Here is a 19,637-nt window from a genome sequence, read left to right as displayed (position 1 = left end):
AGCAAACTACTTCAAAATGTTTCTTCACAGACCCACACTCTCCGCAGACTTTGAATTGAGAAACATCCAGTTAAAAAGGAAAATATATGAAAACATTCACATCATGTTTTCGAATGTCCTCTTCTCGCCTCTTCCAGATGTCCCAGGCCCAGTTGGTCTTCCCTTCGCTGGCGAGAATCTGACCAATGACTCCTGCAAGCTGACCTGGTACTCCCCTGAGGATGATGGTGGCTCCGCAATTACCAACTATATCATTGAGAAGAGGGAGTCGGACCGCATGGGCTGGACTTCGGTGTCCTACACTGTGACCAGGAACAATGCCGTGGTCCAGGGACTTCTGGATGGAAAGGGATACTTTTTCAGGATTGCTGCTGAAAATATCATTGGAATGGGACCCTTCATTGAGACGGACAAGATGGTCCTCATCAAGGATCCCATCTGTAAGTCAGACCAGGGGCAAAGCCTGGGAATGAAACGCATGTATACAATCTCAGAACAAATGTTACATCAGATATTTAGGCCTTCAAATATCAGGCCTTATCAGAAAGTGTTGAATTAGAATATAATAACTATTCTACCATCATCATGTTTGTCCGCGTGCTCCTAGCCGTCCCTGAGCGTCCAGAGGACCTAATTGTGACTGCTGTCACCAAGGACTCCATCTCTGTTGCCTGGAGGCCACCCAAGTACGATGGCGGTGCTGAGGTCACTAAGTACGTCCTCGAGTCGCGAATGATTGGACGGGACAATTTCACACGAGCGGGTGGAGAAGACAAACTGATGGACAGGAAGTTCACCCTGACAGGCTTGAAGGACGGATCCAGCCACGAGTTCAGGGTTTCGGCTGTAAACCAGGTGGGACAAGGAAAACCATCCTTCTGCACCAAGCCCATCCAGTGCAAGGACGAACTTGGTGAGTGACGCAGTGTCAGTTTGATTGACAGTGGAGTAGATAGATACACATTGCCTTCATGTTTCATGTTGTTTAACTGAATATCATTTAAAAAAAATTACAGTTTTTAGCTTTTCTTCCTTTAATGAAATCAAATAACTGTTTTGGATTGAAATTTCTTGTTTTGCTTTGCCCCCTCAGAACCTCCAACCCTGGACCTGGACTTCAGGGACAAGATGATGGTGAAGGTGGGAGATATCTGCACACTGCAAGGACGTTACAGTGGAAAACCGGCGCCTGTCATCTCCTGGACAAAGAATGATGAGGAGCTGAAGGTGGAGGGGGAGATCAGCGTTCACAGCACTGCTCGCCATCTCAGCCTGACCATCGGCAAAGCCAAGAGAGAAGACAGCGGCCGCTACTGTGTCAGCGTAGAAAATGCTGCCGGGTCACGTAAAGGAATCTGCACCATCACTGTGGTTGGTGAGTGTCAGTGAGATGTTCTCAATCATCTCATACATTTACAATCATTTATGGCTTTCATCATGAGAATATTTGAAAGTCAACTACAGTCACCATGTCATTGTGATGACTCTGTGACTGTTGTCCTTCATCAGATCGTCCACAACCTCCAGAGGGCCCCGTGGTCTTTGATGAGGTCTACGGGAACTACATGGTGATCTCCTGGAACCCTCCTCTAGACGATGGAGGTTGTGCTGTCTCCAACTACATCATTGAGAAGAGGGACACCAACAGAGACCTGTGGATGCCAGTCACATCATCCTGCACAAGGACCACCTGCAGGGTAAGAAGATCCAATCCGATGCACATGGTTCATTTCCACTGGACGAAATATAAAAATCCAGCTGATCATTTCCCAATGATATCTTATTTTGGCAAGTTTTACACCAGACCTACTAAAGACGTAACAAACCAGACAAACAATAGGATAAGGACTGTTGTGTGTATTGCCTTGCATGCCTTTTTTTGTACCTCTGTATAATCCCACTTCGAGTTCCTATTGCACACTCATCTCTCTTGGAATTTCGTCTCCCGAGGTTTCACAACAAACTTCATCTTATTCTAGAGTACCATTCTATAGGACATTGAGGAGGTTCAATGGGTCGTGAAGAAGTTAAAAGGAACCTTGATCGAATATTCAGGAGGTCATTGTGGAGGTTCTGGGGGGTGGGATATGGGCATGTGGGGCTTCCTGGCATTCACATTGAGAAGGTTCCAGAGGACCAGAGGTTCTGCTGAAGGCAAATAAGATTCTGTGCATTCTTATAGAAAAGATTAAGGTTTAAATCCTCCTGCTTCAATTCTTCAGGTGCCAAAGCTGATTGAGGGTCGTGACTACATCGTCAGGATCATGGCTCAGAACATTTATGGAATCAGTGAACCTCTGCTGTCTGCAGAGACCAAAGCCAGAGACATTTTCAGTAAGTCCTGAAACCAGTCTGCTGCCTGTGGTTCACATGCAGCAGGTGAATATTCCATTTATCATTCAGGATCACTCGATTTCTGATCAATGCAACGTTTCCCTCCAATCACAGAGGTTCCCGATGCTCCCAAACAGCCCACAGTCAAGGAGGTCTACCACGACCTCGCCCTCATCAGCTGGGAGCCACCTGCTGATGGAGGAAAACCAATCACAGGCTACATTGTGGAGAGGAAGGAAACAATGGCCAACAGGTATTTCTTTGACTGAGCTTGTCATGTCCTGCTTTTAAGGTTGACCAGCAGTAGGTTCCACTCATGTAAGTCAACAAAACTGGCAGCCCGTTGTTCATGGCAGGATATCCTTTTTGTTGTTTTCAGGTGGGTGCGCTGCAACACAGAGCGGATCCACCCGAAGGTGGAGTACTGGGTGACGGACTTGTTGAAGGGTTGCGAGTATGAGTTCAGAGTCAGTGCTGAGAATGTGGTGGGTGCAGGAGACCCCAGCCCGCCATCCAAACCGGTCTTTGCTAAGGATCCCATTGGTAGGTTCGGCTCTAAATCTACCACTCCAGATTAATACTCATAAAATCCTCAAAACAACTAAACCCATCCGTCTCTCTTCAGTGAAACCTGGTCCTCCAGTGAACCTCGAGGCCATTGACCACACAAAGGACTCAGTTTCACTCTCCTGGGAGCCGCCCACTGACACTGGCAGAGGAAAGATCTTTGGATATTTACTAGAGTTCCAGATGGCTGGAGAGGAGGATTGGCAAAAGGTCAGCCAATCGAGAATCAGAGAGATATCGGGACATCAGCATCTTTTTTCTTTTATCCTTTGGGGATATTTCTGTTACTGATCTGCTGTCTTGTCCTCAGGTGAACCACACTCCAGACTCCTGCCAGGAGACCAAGTTTAAGGTGATTGGCCTAGAAGATGGCGCTCTGTACCGCTTTAGAGTGATGGCTGTCAATGCTGCTGGAGAGTCCGACCCTGCAGACTTGAAGGAGCCAGTCAGAGTTCAGGACAGGCTTGGTGAGTCAGTTCAAAATGTTTCCTGAGAAAAATATGGAACCTTTATTGTTTTGTTCTGTAAAGGAAATGTTCACTTAAATCCAATGGAGTTGTTCCAGTATATTTGACTGGTTTTCATGTCCCCGCTTGTGCCCCTCAGAACCCCCAGAGCTGATTCTCGATGCTGCAATGACGCGGGAGGTGAAGGCCAAGGCCGGCACCCACATCACTCTGATGGCCACCATCAAAGGCGTGCCGTTCCCCAGTGTCACCTGGACGAAGAACGATGCCGAGGTGCCAACAAGAGCCGACATTGAGACCAACCAGACCGGCACAAAGCTGGAGATGAGGTTTTGTAACCGCGGAGACTGTGGAGACTACACCCTGACTGTGGAAAACCCAGCCGGGTCTAAGTCTGCCATCTGCACTGTGCTGGTCCTTGGTAAGGGTCAAAAAATGAAAATGCAACACCTCTTGATGATGGTGATACAGAAGCTTGTAACATTTTTCATCTTGTTGCTTCCGTCCAGACAAACCTGGTCCCATCCAGCACCTACGGGTATCCGACGTGAGGTCTGACTCCGCCTATCTGTCATGGAAGGACCCCGAGGACATCGGTGGTACGCGCCTCACCAACTTTGTGGTGGAGAAGAAAGACACGGCAGCGACTCAGTGGGTCCCTGTGTGCTCCACCTCCAAAAAACGCAGCATGACATTGAAGCACCTGATGGAGGGAACCTCCTACATGTTCAGGGTCGCTGCTGAGAACCAATATGGACGCAGTGAATTCGTGGAGACACCCAGAGCCACCAAGGCCATGAATCCACTCTGTGAGTAGTACTGCGTCACACTGTGTTTTATCAAGGGTTGATTCTGAGCATCTGAAAATAAGGGAAGTTCTGATTGGCCCATGTCAGTGCTGCATTATGTCATATGTAACTAAATATACAAAAAAAATGATTGGAAACCTGACAAGGGGAACCACAGATGGAGGAACTTCACACCAGGACCATGGAAGCTAAAATGTCTTTTTCCTCTCCTTCTGTCACTTCAGTCCCTCCTGGACCCCCGAAGGACCTGCACCATGTTGACGTGGATAAGACAGAGGTGTGGCTGGTGTGGAACTGGCCCGACCGTAACGGAGGCAGTGCCATCACCGGTTTCCTGGTTGAGTACCAGGAGGAAGGAGTAAAGGAATGGGATGAGTGGAAGACCGTCAGCATTCCTGAGAGCCATGTGACCGGCCTGGAGGAGGGCAAGACCTACCGCTTCAGAGTGAGGGCCGAGAACGCCATAGGCCTCAGCAGACCCGATACCACTGTGCCCATCTTGTGCCAGGAGAAACTGGGTGAGATAAAAAAAAAAATCCAAAGACAGCAACTGTTTTCATTGCACTACAAAATAACCAAAAAGACATTGTGTAAGTCCAAACCTCTGCTAAAGCCCAACAACATCTTTGTCTGTAAAACAAAATGCACTAAAACATCTGGGTGGCCCAGCAAGCAATACAAAATATTCTTTGGCAGCCTCAGATCTCATTGGGGAAAAAACTAAAGATTGACCTCGTAAAACAAACGACTTTCCTGAACTCTCACTATTATTGCAACCAGTAGCTGGTCCACTCTCAATTTGTAACTAAATAAAAGTGCTGGACTTGGCATTAGCAGGTGGTACTAGAATTCAATCAGAAAACATTTTATCTTTGTGTCCACAGTGCCCCCAGTCCTTGAGGTTGATCTTAAGCTGACTGAAGGCATCATTGTGAAGGCCGGCACCACCATCAGGCTGCCAGCAATCATGAGAGGAATACCTGTTCCTACCGCCAAATGGTCCATCGAGGGAGAGGAGATCCAAAGTGAGGGCAAAGTCAAGATTGACACGGACAGCTTTTCCACCGTGCTCAGCATCACCGAGTGCACGAGGAACCACAGTGGCAGTTACCTTCTCACCGTGTCCAACCCGGCCGGAACCAAGATGGCAGCCTTGAACGTCACTGTTCTGGATGTCCCTGCCGCTCCCATTGGGCCTGTCAACATCCTGGAGGTCACTCCTGACGCCATGATTATTGAGTGGCGTCCGCCCAAGGACGACGGTGGCAGCCCTGTCACCAACTACATAGTAGAAAAGAGAGAGTCCAACAAGGAGTCCTGGGGAGGTGTGAGCTCTGGCAGCATGGCCACCAATCTCACCATCCCACGTCTGCAGAAGGGAGTGGAGTACGTTGTTCGCATTCGTGCTGAAAACAAGATGGGCATCGGTGCTGCTCTAGAGAGCAAACCCACTGTGGCAGAGCACTCCTTCCTTCCTCCCAGTCAGCCCGGTAAGCCTCAGATCTCTGACATCTCAGAGGATGCCGTTACGGTTGGCTGGACCATGCCTCTTTCAGATGGTGGCAGTCAAATCACAGGTTACATCATCGAGCGCAGACACATGGGAGGAAAGTGGATCAGAGTGAACAAGAAACCCTGCAAGGACCTGAGGTACAGGGTCCTTGGGCTGTTTGAGGGCAACGAGTATGAGTTCAGAGTGTTTGCTGAGAACATCGCTGGTTACAGTGGCCCTTCACCGATCTCTGATCCCTGCAAGCCCTGCAGACCCATCAGTGTCCCCAGCCCTCCTGTCAACCCTAAAGTTAAAGACTACAGTAAGAGCACTGCTGACCTGGTCTGGACCAAACCCAACAAAGACGGAGGCAGCCCCATCCTGGGGTACTTATTGGAGATGAAGAAGGCTGATACAGAAGAGTGGAAGAAGGTCAATGATGACTTCATCAAACAGTGTGCATTCAGAGTGAATGGCCTGGAGGAGGGTGCAACCTACAGGTTCAGGGTCTGTGCCTCCAACATGATTGGTGATGGAGAGCCCAGAGAAATCCCTGAGTCTGTCACTGCTCAGGACATCCTCATCCCTCCAGAGATCGAGATGGATGCTACTTGTCGTGAACGCCTCACTGTGCGTGTTGGACACAATGTCAACATCACTGGCTACATCAAGGCACGCCCTGAGCCTGAGGTCCTCTGGTCAAAGGAGGAGACTGTCCTGGAGAACACCAAGCGCATCACCATAACCAATAACCTCCCTGTGGCCCACTTGAAGATCAAAGAGGCCACAAGGGCCGACCACGGAAAATACACCCTGAAAGCTTCCAACGAGGGCGGCGAGGCCTCTTGCACCATCACATTGAATGTGCTGGACAGGCCCAGCCACTGCCAGAACCTCCACACAACTTACGTCACCAAGGACTCCTGCATGGTCAACTGGGATCCCCCCATGGACAACGGTGGCTCAGAGATAACCAACTACATCGTAGAGTGCCGTGAGCCCAGCATCAGCATGTGGTCCATGATCTCTTCCACATGCACCAACCGCAAGATCAAGACCAAGCTGATGGAGGGACATGAGTACCTATTCCGCGTCTGTGCTGAGAACAAACTTGGACCAGGCCCATGTATTGAAACAAAGACCCCGGTGCTGGCTACTGACCCCATTGAGAAGCCCGGCGAGCCTGAAAAATTCAGGGCCACCGACATCGGCAAGAACTATGTCTATCTCAGATGGAGGAAGCCTGACTACGATGGCGGCAGCCCCAACCTGTCCTACAACGTAGAATGTCAGGCCAAAGATGCTGAGGCGTGGGAGAAACTCAACACCGGCACTCTGGCTAACACCTTCTTCCTGGCTGACAAATGCACAGAGAACCACACCTACACCTTCAGGTCAGATAGCACCTCTTAGGTTTTGATTTGGAATCATTTACAGTTTTTTTCCAGCTAAGAATAAGTATTCAATTCTGTCCCTCAGCATTTAATCAGGGTTTTGGCAAAGAAGTGTCAAGAGTGAAAGCAATCATACAAGAAGTTCCGATTTTTGGGAAATTGACATCTGAACTGATATACTTAAAGTCCATTTAGAGACCCAGGGACCTAATAAGTGAATTCCACATTGTATTATTCTGGAGATATCTGGAATTCACTCACCAGGCGTGAGATCAGATGTGATTTTCCACAAAATAACGATTTGTACACTCACAAGTCCCAGAGGATCATTTTGTGCGAAATACTACCTTGTGGAATTCGATATTACCCATTACTTTGCACAAACAAGCTCTTGTCTTCTGTGAACACATAGTTTGAAAGCTGCAGCTTTCAGATATAACATCATATGGTGACACCTGCGATTCTGCTTTACAGTTTAGAGCATTTTAAAGAATCATACGCAAATTGTGCTGACGCCAAAGTCCAAATGGAAGCAGTAAACAATGTGGATGTTTTTCTTGTCAAATCTTGAATAGAGTTCCCCGATTTTCTTTGGCATTCAGTATTGTGCATTTTCATCAATGAAAGTGTCAACAATAATAATCAATGTCTTCTTTTTGGCTCTCCAGGGTGCAGACTGTCAATGAGGGTGGCGAGAGTGCCTGGGTGAAGTTGGCTGATATTTTGGTGAAGGAGGAGATCCAGAAGCCTGTGCTCGACCTGAAGCTTGCTGGAACACTCACTGTGAAAGCTGGCGAGTCTGTCAGGATAGAGGCTGGCCTCAGAGGAAAACCTCAGCCCGAGGTGAAATGGATCAAAGACAAAGCTGTTGGAGACAACCCCAGAATCAGCTACGAGACTGGCACAGATTACTCTAAGTTCCTACTGACCAAGTCCAGACGCACCGACAGTGGAAAGTATGTCATCACCGCAACCAACTCGGCCGGCACCTTCACAGCATATGCCAATGTAAACGTACTGGACGTCCCCGGCCCAGTGAGGAACCTGAGGACCACTGGCATTGGGGCGGACAAGTGCAGGGTAGTGTGGGATGTTCCGGAGGACGATGGAGGCTGCGAGGTGGACAGCTATATTCTGGAGAAGTGCGAGACCAGGAGGATGGTCTGGTCCACATACTCTGCCTCCGTGGTCACACCATACTGCAACGTCACCCGTCTGGTTGAGGGCAATGAATACATCTTCAGAGTGAGAGCTGAGAACAAGATGGGAAGTGGACCCGCCATGGAGAGCAAAACTGTTACTGTCAGGACTCAGTTCAACAAACCTGGACCCCCTGAGGCCCCTGATGTCACCAAGGTAGGTTCAGGACTTACAGTTTTATACATCTTAGGCATTCATGAATAGAACTGAAGAGTGGTCACTTTTCCCTGCTGCAGGTCAGTAAGGATGAGATGACGGTGGTCTGGGCTCCTCCAGAGAATGACGGCGGGAAGTCCATCACAGGCTACATCCTGGAGAGGAAGGAGAAGAGGGCAGTGCGCTGGGTGCCATGCACCAAAAGCCCCATATCTGAGAGACGCATGAAGGTCTCCAACCTGATCCCCAACCACGAGTACCAGTTCAGGGTGAAGGCTGAGAATGAGGTCGGCTTGGGAGAACCCAGCAAGCCGTGCAGACCCGTGGCAGCGAAAGACCCCATCGGTGAGGACAATGAAATCCATAATTAGAATCAGAATCAAATGTATTAGTATATTAACACAGACAAGGAATTTAATTTGGGCCATTGGTGAAGCAGATTCTACCGCCTTTCGTTTCCGTGGTAGTTCCATTAGGAAAGTGTCCCATCCTGTCAGTGAAGAAAGCATTTGACATGACAATGACGGGTACGGGACATTTTGGAGATTGAGGAAAGAGGGAAAAAAGAGAGAGAGGACTGTGGAATGTGATACACACGAGGACAAACCGTATAAGGAGACGAGGGGACAGTGACACAGCATCCAACCATTGTTCAATACTTTACTCGAGTACTTTCTATTCACAATGGAGTAGTAGAATGAAGTAACGCAGTAATATCAAAAGTGGTCTTAAATTAGAAATAAACAGAAATGAATGAGTTTTTTCTTCTTTTCTCCCTGCAGAGCCCCCGGGGCCCCCTGCTGGCCTGAAGGTGGGAGACAGCACCAAGACCTCCATCACGTTGTCCTGGTCTAAACCCGTCTATGATGGTGGTGCACCCATTATCGGCTACAGCCTGGACCTGAGGCTGAAGAGTGAGGCAGACCCGGAGAAACCCACCGAGGGCTGGAAGAGGATCGACACCCGCGGCCCTCTGGTACTCACTGAATTCACCATCGGACAGCTGGATGAGAAGCAGGAGTACGAGTTCAAGGTGTCCGCCAAGAACCAGGTGGGCTGGGGACGCCACGCTTACCTGAAAGAGGCTGTGTACCCCAAGGAGATCTTGGGTAAGGAAACATTTAATTCCCACTAAAGACATGATGCATTCACCCTTTAGATGTTAATCAGTTGATGTTTTCCTTAACAGAGGCCCCAGAGATAGAGCTGGATGCCAGTCTGAGGAAAGGCCTGTCCGTCAGAGCAGGCTGTCCAATCAGGTTGTTTGCTGTCATCAGGGGGAGACCCGCCCCCAAGGTCACATGGAAGCGCCTGGGAGTGGACAACGTGGTCCGACGAGGGCACGTGGACCAGGTGGACACCATGTCCTTCTTGGTCATCCCTGAGAGCACCAGAGAGGATTCTGGGAGATACTCACTGACACTTTCTAACTCAGCAGGAGAGAAGGCCGTCTACGTCCGCGTCAAAGTCCTTGGTAACAATTACACACAAACAACAGAACATTTCTAAATATGCTTCATCCAACACTGGAACTTGTTCATGACTGTTGGGAATCCTCTTGACAGTTACCTTCAACCTTCTAGCTCAGCGAATTCAGGAAAACCCAGATCACGGTCTGGATCTTGATTCTTCCGTTCTTTTTGGCAGACACTCCGGGCCCTGTTGGTGGTCTGGATGCAACTGGTGTTACCAAGACGACAGCTCAGCTGTCATGGTCTCCACCCGAGAACGATGGCGGCAGCCCCATCATCAACTACATCGTGGAAAAACGTGAGGTTGATCGTAAGACCTGGAGCAAATGCATAGATGACCTGAAGAAGACCAGCTTCAAGGTGACCAACATGACGCCTGGCATTGAGTACTACTTCAGAGTCATGGCCTGCAACAAGTATGGCACCGGAGTCCCCCAGGACTCACCCAAGTCCTACCTGGCTGTGGACCCCATCAGTGAGTGTCAGACCACCTTAATTATTTGTAGAAATCCTTCACAGTCTTCAGAGTGTTAAATGTCTGTGTGCCATCCAGGTGAACCGGACCCCCCTAAGAAGATGGACGTTCTGGAGATCACCAAGAATAGTGCCACTCTGGGCTGGCTGAAGCCGCTCAGGGACGGAGGAGCCAAAATTAATGGCTACGTTGTGGACTACCAAGTGGACGGGGCCCCAGAGGACAAGTGGACTCCATACTCAGTGGTGAAGGATCTGAGCATTGTGGTGGTCGGCCTGAAGGAGGCGACCAAATACAGGTTCAGGGTGGCGGCCAGGAACTCTGTAGGTGTGAGTCTGGCTCGAGAGGCTGAGGGAATCTTTGAGATCAAGGAGCAGCTCAGTGAGTATTCCAAAAATCAGAGCGGATGCAGAAAAGTCAGAGTTATGATTATAAAAATTTGAATGAACTGGTTAAGGTCTGAGTTTTCATCCTTGTACCTCGTTTTCCTTGCAGTGGCTCCTAAAATCATCATGCCAGATGTCGTTACGGTCCGAGCTGGATCCAAGATGGTGATTGAGGCAATTGTGGCCGGTAAACCCGCCCCCTTCTGCAAGTGGAAGCAAGGCAACGAGGACGTGCTGACCTCAGACCGCCTGTCCGTCATCAAGACGCTGACCACCTGCACACTCATCATCAAGAATGTGAGGAGGAGTGACAGCGGCTACTACAGCTTGTCGGCTGAGAACAGCACTGGCAAGATCAACCAGATCCTTCGAGTCACCGTCATGGGTCAGTCTGAGTTTACGAAACATCACATTTTCTGATGTGATGTCTATTTCCTGTTAGGTGGATTCCCTTTAAACCTTGTTCCTTTGTGTCCCTGCAGACATCCCTGGACCTCCTGAGGCTCCTCTGGAGATCACAGAGCAGGATATTGATGCTTGCACACTCCTCTGGAACTCACCGCAGGAAGACGGCGGGAGCAACATAACCAACTATATTGTGGAGAAGTGTGATGTCAGCCAGGGCGACTGGGTGACTGTGTCCTCCTCCTGCACTAAAACCAGCTTCAGGATGACCAAACTGACCACAGGCAAGGAGTACGGGTTCAGGGTCCGTGCAGAGAATAGGTTCGGCATCTCGGAGCCCATCTACTCTGAGAGGATGGTTGCCAAATATCCATTCGGTGAGTCATAGTTTTTCAGTTCGGTGCTTTGTAACAGTTTGATGGACAAACGTGTTTCATTTGCAGCAGGTCTATGTGAAAAAAACATGAAAACTATCTGATGTTTTATTTTTGGTTCAGATCCTCCCAGCGAGCCCAGAAACCTGCTGATCAACAAGATCAACAAAGACTTTGTGATCCTGTCATGGGAGCGCCCAAGCAGCGACGGTGGCAGCCCGATCACAGGATACTGCATCGAGAAGAAGGAGAGGAACAGCCTGCTGTGGGTCAGAGCCAATGAAGCCCTGATCAAAGCCACGCAGTACACCTGCGTCGGCCTCATCGAGGGCCTGGAGTACACCTTCAGGGTGTCTGCACTAAACATAGCAGGGCAGGGTAAACCCTGCAAACAGACGGACATCATCACCGCCAGAACCGCTATTGGTACGTTTAGCTGTTTATCATTAAGACTTGTGGTTTTCTATATTAAGCTGTGACAGAGAAAGCTGAAATATCTTTACCACCAAGAGAAGTTAAAGCATCAACATCTTCTCTGTTTACACACAGCATCCCTCTGCACCGTAAACGTATAAACTACGACTGCCAAATGTTGTTTTGAAGCTTAAACTCACCTCTGGATGAATCCGCTTATTCAATCTTTTCCAGATCTGCCAGGTAAACCCGAAGCCATGGACGTGACGAAGAACTCTGTCTCTTTGATCTGGAGCCGTCCTAAGCACGATGGAGGCAGCAAACTGATTGGCTACCACGTAGAGTACACCAAGCTGCCCGAGGACAAATGGACTCGCTGCAATGCCAACTGCATGAGCATCCAGACTGAGGAGTACGTGGTGAAAGGCCTGGAGGAGGGCCAACAGTACCAGTTCAGGGTCATCGCCAAGACCGCCATCAACATCAGCCAGCCGTCCGAACTGTCCGACCCGATAGCAGTCATTGCCGAACACGGTACGACCGCTTAGAGAGCAGATCATTCACAAAGTAATCCATAATAGACTGGGATGGGGGTTTGTTCCCCATAATTTACTGCCAAAATGAACTTCAATTGATTGTTCATTTGTCTGTGGTTTGAAACCTGACAGACTAGTTTTAAGAAATACAGTATGTGCTGTGGACTTTCAGTATAAAGCTAAACCCTTCCTCCTCTTCTTCTTCAGTTCCACCTCGGGTGGAGCTGGGCGTCGAAATGAAGAACCTCATCGTAGTGAAGGCCGGGGAGAACGTCTTTCTGGATGCTGAAGTTTTTGGCAAACCGCTGCCCAAAGTTAGCTGGAAGAGGGATGGAGCCCCACTGGTGCTGGCTGAAGGGATGAAGATCAACCAGAAGAAACACGTCCACCTGCTGGAGCTGTACTCTGTCACCAGGAAGGAGTCAGGAGACTACACCATCACCGCAGAAAACCCCAGTGGATCCAAGTATGCCACAATAAAGGTCAAAGTGCTCGGTGAGTTCTGATTTGATTTTAAACTTAAGCACCAAGGGCTGGTTTAGGTTTGGGTGATAATGGCCTCTATTCACACAAATGTCAGTAAACATATGATTCTGCCAATAAAGAAGTCAAACATGGGTGACTGATAAGTTCCAAGCCTTAAGGATGTAAGTGGCCATGACGATAGCGTGACTCTGCCGTATCTGATAATCGTGTTTTTCTTCTCACAACTGTCTGCTCATTGTCAAATGCTTTCTTCAGTACAAATATCTGAAGTTGTCTTTTCTTTGTAGATAAACCGGGTCCTCCAGCCTCCGTAAAGGTCACCAAGGTCTTTGCAGACCGGGTGAAACTACGTTGGGAGCCCCCTGTGGCCGACGGCGGCTCGGAGATCACCAACTACATCATTGAGAAGCGTGAGACGAGTCGAGCCAACTGGGCTCTAGTCACTGCCAACATCCATGGATACATTACCGACTGCTCGGTGGAGAAACTCATCGAGGGACACGAGTATGAGTTCAGGGTCAGCGCTGAGAACCAGTATGGTGTGGGAGACACCACCATGACCAACAGCGTCATGGTCAAGAACCCTTACGGTACGTCAGGATCATTGGAAAACTCCTAGACATCCTAGAATGAAGTGTTGCATAAGAAAATCTGCAACCTTCATGTGATGTTTCTTCTTTGTTTAAGTGTATTTGAGTGAACACTATCCATTTATTGATTGATTTCTTAAAACTGAGTGTGGAGACTTTGAGGTTCAAACACTTTCTGGCTCCTCATGCAGTGTAGAAAATGACTTTCATTTGATTGGTTATCAGTTATAGAATAAGATGTCTTCCTGTTTGTCTTTCTCGTGCCTCAGATGTCCCCGGTCCCTGCGAGCCACCAGTCATCACAAATGTCACCAAGGACTCCATGACCGTTAGCTGGAAGGCTCCAGCTAATGACGGCCACGCAGTCATCCTGGGCTACATGGTGGAGAAACGTGAGGCCACGGAGCTGACATGGGCCAAGGTGAACCGCCGCCCGGTCATCGACCGCACCATCAGGGCATGTCAGCTCACTGAGGGCTCTGAGTACGAGTTTAGAGTCATCGCCATGAACAAGGCTGGTCTCGGCAAACCCAGTGATGCCTCCAGTGCTGCATTGGCTGTGGACCCAGTCTGTGAGTACCTACTTCTTAGGAAGTTAAACTAAAATCCAAGGAACACCGTTTTTAGAATTAGAATTGAAATATTGACGACCTGAATTCATTGTATTTCTCTGTGGCTCTCTATGGCTCAGATCCTCCTGGCCCTCCTGCCTTCCCCAAAGTGGTGGACTCTACCAAGAGTTCCATCAGCCTGACCTGGACCAAACCCGCCTATGATGGTGGCTGTGAGATCCTGGGCTACCTTGTGGAAAGTAAACGCGCTGACGGAGAGTCCTGGACCAAGTGCAATGTTCCCAAAAAGCTTCAGGCAACCAAGTTCCTGGTGAAGGGCCTGATGGACAACACCGAGTACCAGTTCCGGGTCACCGCTGTCAACAAAATCGGCTACAGTGAGCCCAGTGAAGTCCCTGGAAACCACATGGCCAAAGACATCCTTAGTAAGCCTCTCCCAGTCATTTTCTTTTTTGCTTCTTGTTTCTTTCTGCTCCTTACGTCAATGTGATGGTAGAAATTTTACAAATGCTTTCCTGAGATTTCTTTTTGCTTTCCAGAGATTATTCAGACGTTTTTAATTCCTAAAATACAAGAATTTCTTTTTTTTTTAAGAAAAGGAGAAAGAAGAAACCGATGAATGACTGAATGTTGTTGTTGTGACGATGCGTTTTAAATACCAACTTCCATCTGCCTCCTCCTCCTGTAGTTGCTCCTGAAGCCGAGCTGGATGCTGACCTCAGAAAAGCTTTGGTCCTCCGAGCCGGGGTCACCATGAGAGTCTATGTACCTTTGAGGGGCCGCCCGGCACCCAAAGTGACCTGGACCAAAGTGGACGCCGACCTGAGGCAGAGACAGGGCCTGCTGATCAATACCTCAGAGTGGGACACCCTGCTCATGATTGAAGATGTCAACCGATACGACGCTGGAAAGTACATTCTGTCTCTGGAAAACAGCAGTGGATCCAAGAGCTACACCATTGTTGTCAAAGTCCTCGGTAAGACATAGAGCAAACATTAAGATTAATCAGTGTTTATGAACGCACAATCTCATTAAACAGGTAAAGTTAAAAGAGGTCAAAGGTCAAATCCCACTCAGCTGTACACCCTCAGAGGCTGAAGTTGTTGTGACATTCAGTAATCCTCATTATTATCCAAAACAGTGACGTACAGTGATGGTTCACAGTGTTAGGTTCTGACCCAGTGATATCGATGCTCCTCCTTCCAGACTCCCCTGGACCTCCTGTGAACCTGATCGTGAAGGAGACCTCCACAAGCCATGCCTGCATCACATGGGAAGCGCCATTGATCGATGGCGGTAGTCCCGTTAAGAGCTACATTGTGGAGAAACGATTGGCAGAGAGGAAGGCCTGGACCTGCGTTTCGACTGAGTGCCACAAGTCCTCTTTCAGGATCACCAACCTGGAGGCGGGTATGGCCTACTGCTTCCGAGTGCTGGCCGAAAATGCCTATGGCATTGGAGAGGGATGTGAGACCGCAGGCAGCGTCCGCGCATCAGGTACTTTGTTAAACTTCCAACAACATATTTCTTATAATTCAAAGACCTGTCAACTTTGTTACTCACATTTCACCCATGTCTCCTTCTCCAGAACAACCAGGTCCAGTGACAGACTTTAAAGCGCAGAAGACTACTAAGAACTCCATCACACTGGGCTGGAAGAAGCCTATCAGCGATGGTGGCAGCCATGTCAGTGCCTATGTGCTGGAGCAAAGTGAGGGCGAGGACAAATGGAAGCCGATCATGAAGGGCAAGAACATGACGCACACTGTGGGAGAGCTGAGCCAGGGCAAAGAGTACACCTTCAATGTCAAGGCCATCAACGAGTCTGGAGAGGGACCACCCACCGAGCTAATGGTAGTCGCCAAAGACCAGTTTGGTAAGAAAGCCACCAGGCTGTGACATCACAAATGTCATTTTGTCAAGAAAAGTTTTGTTTTTGCCACCGTGTTTCAGAAAGCAAACCCTTCCGGTCGATGAGGTGAGTCGTTACATTTCTATATTTTCTGATTGTTTGTCTTTGGTTTCACAGTGCTTCCCGACTGTAACCTGAGCAGCCTTACTGATGGCTTCTGTCTGGTGAAGGAGGGCACTACCATGCGGATCAATATTCCCGTCATTGGTGTGCCTTACCCCACTGCCACCTGGAAGAAGGGCGATGTCCCTCTCGGAGACATTGGCAGAATGTGCGTGGAGGCTTCTCAGGGCATCACCACCCTGCTGATCAGGGACTGCCAGAGAGGAGATGCTGACACCTACACCATCAACGCGAGGAACAGTGCCGGCTCCAAGGACTGCAAGTTCCAGCTCAAGGTTGTGGGAAAACCAGGAATCTGCACCGGACCCATCAAGTTTGATGAAATCACAGCCGACGGCATCACTTTGGAGTGGGGTCCGCCTACAGATGACGGTGGAGCAGAGGTGTCCAACTACATTGTGGAAAAGAGGAGGACCACAGACAACAAGTGGATCACAGTGGCCTCAGCCATCCAGAAGACCACTATGAGGGTGATCCGGCTCCAAGACGGCGTAGAGTACATCTTCAGGGTGTTTGCAGAGAACAAGTACGGGATTGGAGAGTATCTGAGGTCAGACCCAGTCATCGCTCAGCATCCATTCAGTGAGTATGAGAGTTTCACTCCACTTAAACTAGTTCAGTTGGTTGTGTACAGGATTCATAAAGTCATACGTGTAAAGAGCCATCGTCCACTGCTCGACTTTGGAAACACGTAGGAATGGGAGGTCAGATTTTCAAAACGTAAATCACTTCATAAAGTTTATTATTACCCATAAACGCTTTCTGGAAATACTTTTTGTGGATATTTTCTAGATAACTGTGAATAATTATGCTCCAAAATTTTCCCTGAATGGTTCAACCAAACTCCTATCAAATTTTCTCATCTTGCTCCTCTATCTCTCCAGATGTGCCAGAAGCTCCTGCTCCTCCAGACATCATTAGCATCCGCCATGAATCCGCAATCTTGACGTGGGCTGATCCAAAAGACTCCGGAGGCTCCCCAATAACCGGTAACAGCAATAGTCCTTTGAAAATACTTAAGCAGATCTTAACTTATGAATATAACAAATACCTTGGGTCAGTTTTTTTTTAGGCACGCAGATTCCAATATTTCATGGACAATATCTCTGAACTGAGTGTTAAATAATTTTTTTTGGAATCCTGCAGGATATCATGTGGAGTTTAAGGAGAGGAACAGTCTGATGTGGAAGCGAGCCACTAAGACTCCTCTGAGGGTGAAAGAGTGCAGAGTCACTGGTCTGATTGAAGGTCTAGAGTACGAATTCAGAGTCATGGCCATGAACATGGCAGGACTAGGAAAGGCCAGCAAGCCCACCGATGCCTTGGTCGCCCTGGATCCTATTGGTCAGTTCCCTTGATTGTCAAGAATTTCACTTTACTCTGTTGTCAGCTTGATTTGGAGTGGAAATGAAAGTTTATAACATTGCTTTTATTCCTTCAGATCCTCCTGGAAAGCCTGACGTGATCAGTGTGACCAGGACCGCAGTGACTCTAATCTGGACCCGCCCTAAATACGACGGTGGCTACAAGCTGACAGGCTACATGGTAGAGAAGTTGGAAGCTGGAGCTAAGACCTGGATCAAGGCCAACCACATCAACATCCAGGGCTGTGCCTTTACTGTCACAGACCTGAAAGAAGGGTCTCAGTACCAGTTTAGGATTCGGGCCAAGAATGCTGCTGGGGCCATCAGTGTTCCTTCAGAGGCCACTGAACCGCTCACCTGCAGGGATGAGTACGGTGAGTACACCTGTTTGGTTTTGGTCTTAAAAAATATCAGACCTTACTTAAGTGTCCTATGTTTATGTTTATTTATATAACAAGAAAGATTCAACAAAATGTTGCAAAATGTAATTAATGTATTTAATTAAACTGTAATATCTCATTTGCAATCTAATTCTGTGACTGCTTGATATCAGAGCCCCCAACGATCACAATTGACCCAGACATGAAGGACGGAGTGTCTGTCAGGGCTGGAGACACGATTGTGGTCTCAGCCTCCAAGATCTTGGGCAAACCTCCTCCAACTGCCGTCTGGTCCAAAGGAGGACGTGAGTTCAAGAACTCCGATGTGGTCACCATCACCAGCACACCGACCTCCTCCACTCTGGCCATCAAGTACGCCAGCAGGAATAACACAGGAGAGTACACCATAACTGCAAGCAACCCCTTCGGCATCAAGGAGGAACACGTAAAGGTGAAGGTGCTGGACATCCCCGGACCTCCGGGCCCCATTGAGGCCAGTAACATTTCAGCTGAGAAGTGTACCCTGACCTGGCTTCCACCAGAGGAGGATGGAGGCTTTCCTATTAAGTCCTACATCCTGGAAAAGAGAGAGACCAGTCGACTGCAGTGGACCAAGCTAGCTGACAACATCATGGACTGCAGACACGTAGCCAGCAAGCTAATCAAAGGCAACGAGTACATCTTCCGAGTGTGTGGTGTGAACCAGTATGGCACTGGAGACGCGAGCCAGTCGGGTCCAGTCAAAATGGTTGACAGTTTCCGTAAGTCTGACTGATTTTGCTTGTTAAGCTTTTTGTATCTGGATTTGATGAGGTCACAGCATTGTAGTTGGGGGTTTGGTGCCTTGCTCACGGGCACCTCGGCAGTGCCCTGGAGGCAAACTGGCAACTCTCCAGCTGCCAGTACACTTTCTTGGTCCATAAGGGGACTCGAACCAGAGACCCTCCGGTTCCCAGCTGAGTCCCCTATGGACTGAGCTACTGCCGCCCCCTGGTCATAGTGTAGTACAACCTTTAAATGATTTTTGGAGATGTGTTTCCATGGATCCTGTACTGAACTGTATTTATTGAAATGCATAATTAGAAAATTATTACAGACAGGAGGACATTTTATAATGTATCGTTTGTTTATTGTAATAGATTCAAGTTTTACTCCATAAACGAGAGATAAAATGTAAAAGGATAAACTGTGTAGAACACTAATAAATAATTTATCACCCATTTATTTATATCATCAATGACCTAGTTCATACTGTAAAGGGGTAAATCCAGCTACTTTTGTATTTTTTGGTGGTCGTTTGTTGTAATCTTATATATGAAAATATATATCCAGGGAGACCGAGATTATCTAACCAAATTGTTCTCATCTGTTTTATTCCCACAGGCCCGCCAGGCCCACCCTCAACCCCAGAGGTTGATAATGTCAGCCGGAATTCTATCACCATTTCCTGGAAGAGGCCCGCCAATGACGGAGGAAGTGATATCAGAGGGTACTGTGTGGAGAGGAAAGAGAGGAGGGGAATGAGATGGGTGAGAGCCTCTAAGAGGACAGTCCCAGACCTGCGCTTCAAGGTGCAGGGCCTGAGTGAAGGAGTAGAGTATGAGTTCCGAGTTACTGCTGAGAACAAGGCTGGATTTGGAGAGCCCAGCGTGCCATCGCACCCTGTGATGACCAAGGATATTGTGTGTAAGTACACATGGGTTCACTCAGTCTACAATATTACAGCACT

General features: G+C 48.5%; 1 protein-coding gene across 1 annotated transcript in view; it reads left to right on the top strand.

Moving 5' to 3' along the window:
- The window catches only part of ttn.2 (titin, tandem duplicate 2), a 187,914-nt gene that overhangs the window by 122,704 nt on the left and 45,573 nt on the right, over positions 1–19,637 (top strand). Inside the window, 36 exon segments of the mRNA XM_076138549.1 lie at positions 138–440; positions 608–913; positions 1,094–1,375; positions 1,510–1,697; positions 2,223–2,334; positions 2,449–2,587; positions 2,714–2,877; positions 2,960–3,111; positions 3,212–3,368; positions 3,508–3,789; positions 3,878–4,177; positions 4,402–4,695; positions 5,062–7,063; positions 7,732–8,419; positions 8,500–8,764; positions 9,202–9,528; positions 9,609–9,893; positions 10,067–10,366; positions 10,445–10,747; positions 10,862–11,137; positions 11,235–11,534; positions 11,655–11,957; positions 12,180–12,479; positions 12,689–12,976; positions 13,255–13,557; positions 13,827–14,129; positions 14,249–14,554; positions 14,818–15,105; positions 15,336–15,626; positions 15,718–16,005; positions 16,159–16,746; positions 17,049–17,153; positions 17,311–17,508; positions 17,606–17,902; positions 18,082–18,669; positions 19,292–19,594. Of these exon segments, the coding sequence (XP_075994664.1) occupies positions 138–440; positions 608–913; positions 1,094–1,375; positions 1,510–1,697; positions 2,223–2,334; positions 2,449–2,587; positions 2,714–2,877; positions 2,960–3,111; positions 3,212–3,368; positions 3,508–3,789; positions 3,878–4,177; positions 4,402–4,695; positions 5,062–7,063; positions 7,732–8,419; positions 8,500–8,764; positions 9,202–9,528; positions 9,609–9,893; positions 10,067–10,366; positions 10,445–10,747; positions 10,862–11,137; positions 11,235–11,534; positions 11,655–11,957; positions 12,180–12,479; positions 12,689–12,976; positions 13,255–13,557; positions 13,827–14,129; positions 14,249–14,554; positions 14,818–15,105; positions 15,336–15,626; positions 15,718–16,005; positions 16,159–16,746; positions 17,049–17,153; positions 17,311–17,508; positions 17,606–17,902; positions 18,082–18,669; positions 19,292–19,594 (12,174 nt within the window).

Source organism: Genypterus blacodes, unplaced genomic scaffold, assembly GCF_046128005.1.
Source record: "Genypterus blacodes isolate CSIRO-AG114 ecotype Tasmania unplaced genomic scaffold, CSIRO-AGI_Gbla_v1 ptg000376l_1, whole genome shotgun sequence".
Taxonomy (NCBI): domain Eukaryota; kingdom Metazoa; phylum Chordata; class Actinopteri; order Ophidiiformes; family Ophidiidae; genus Genypterus; species Genypterus blacodes.
The sequence above is the reverse complement of the archived record's forward strand: the minus strand, read 5'-3'. Positions and strand labels throughout refer to the sequence as shown.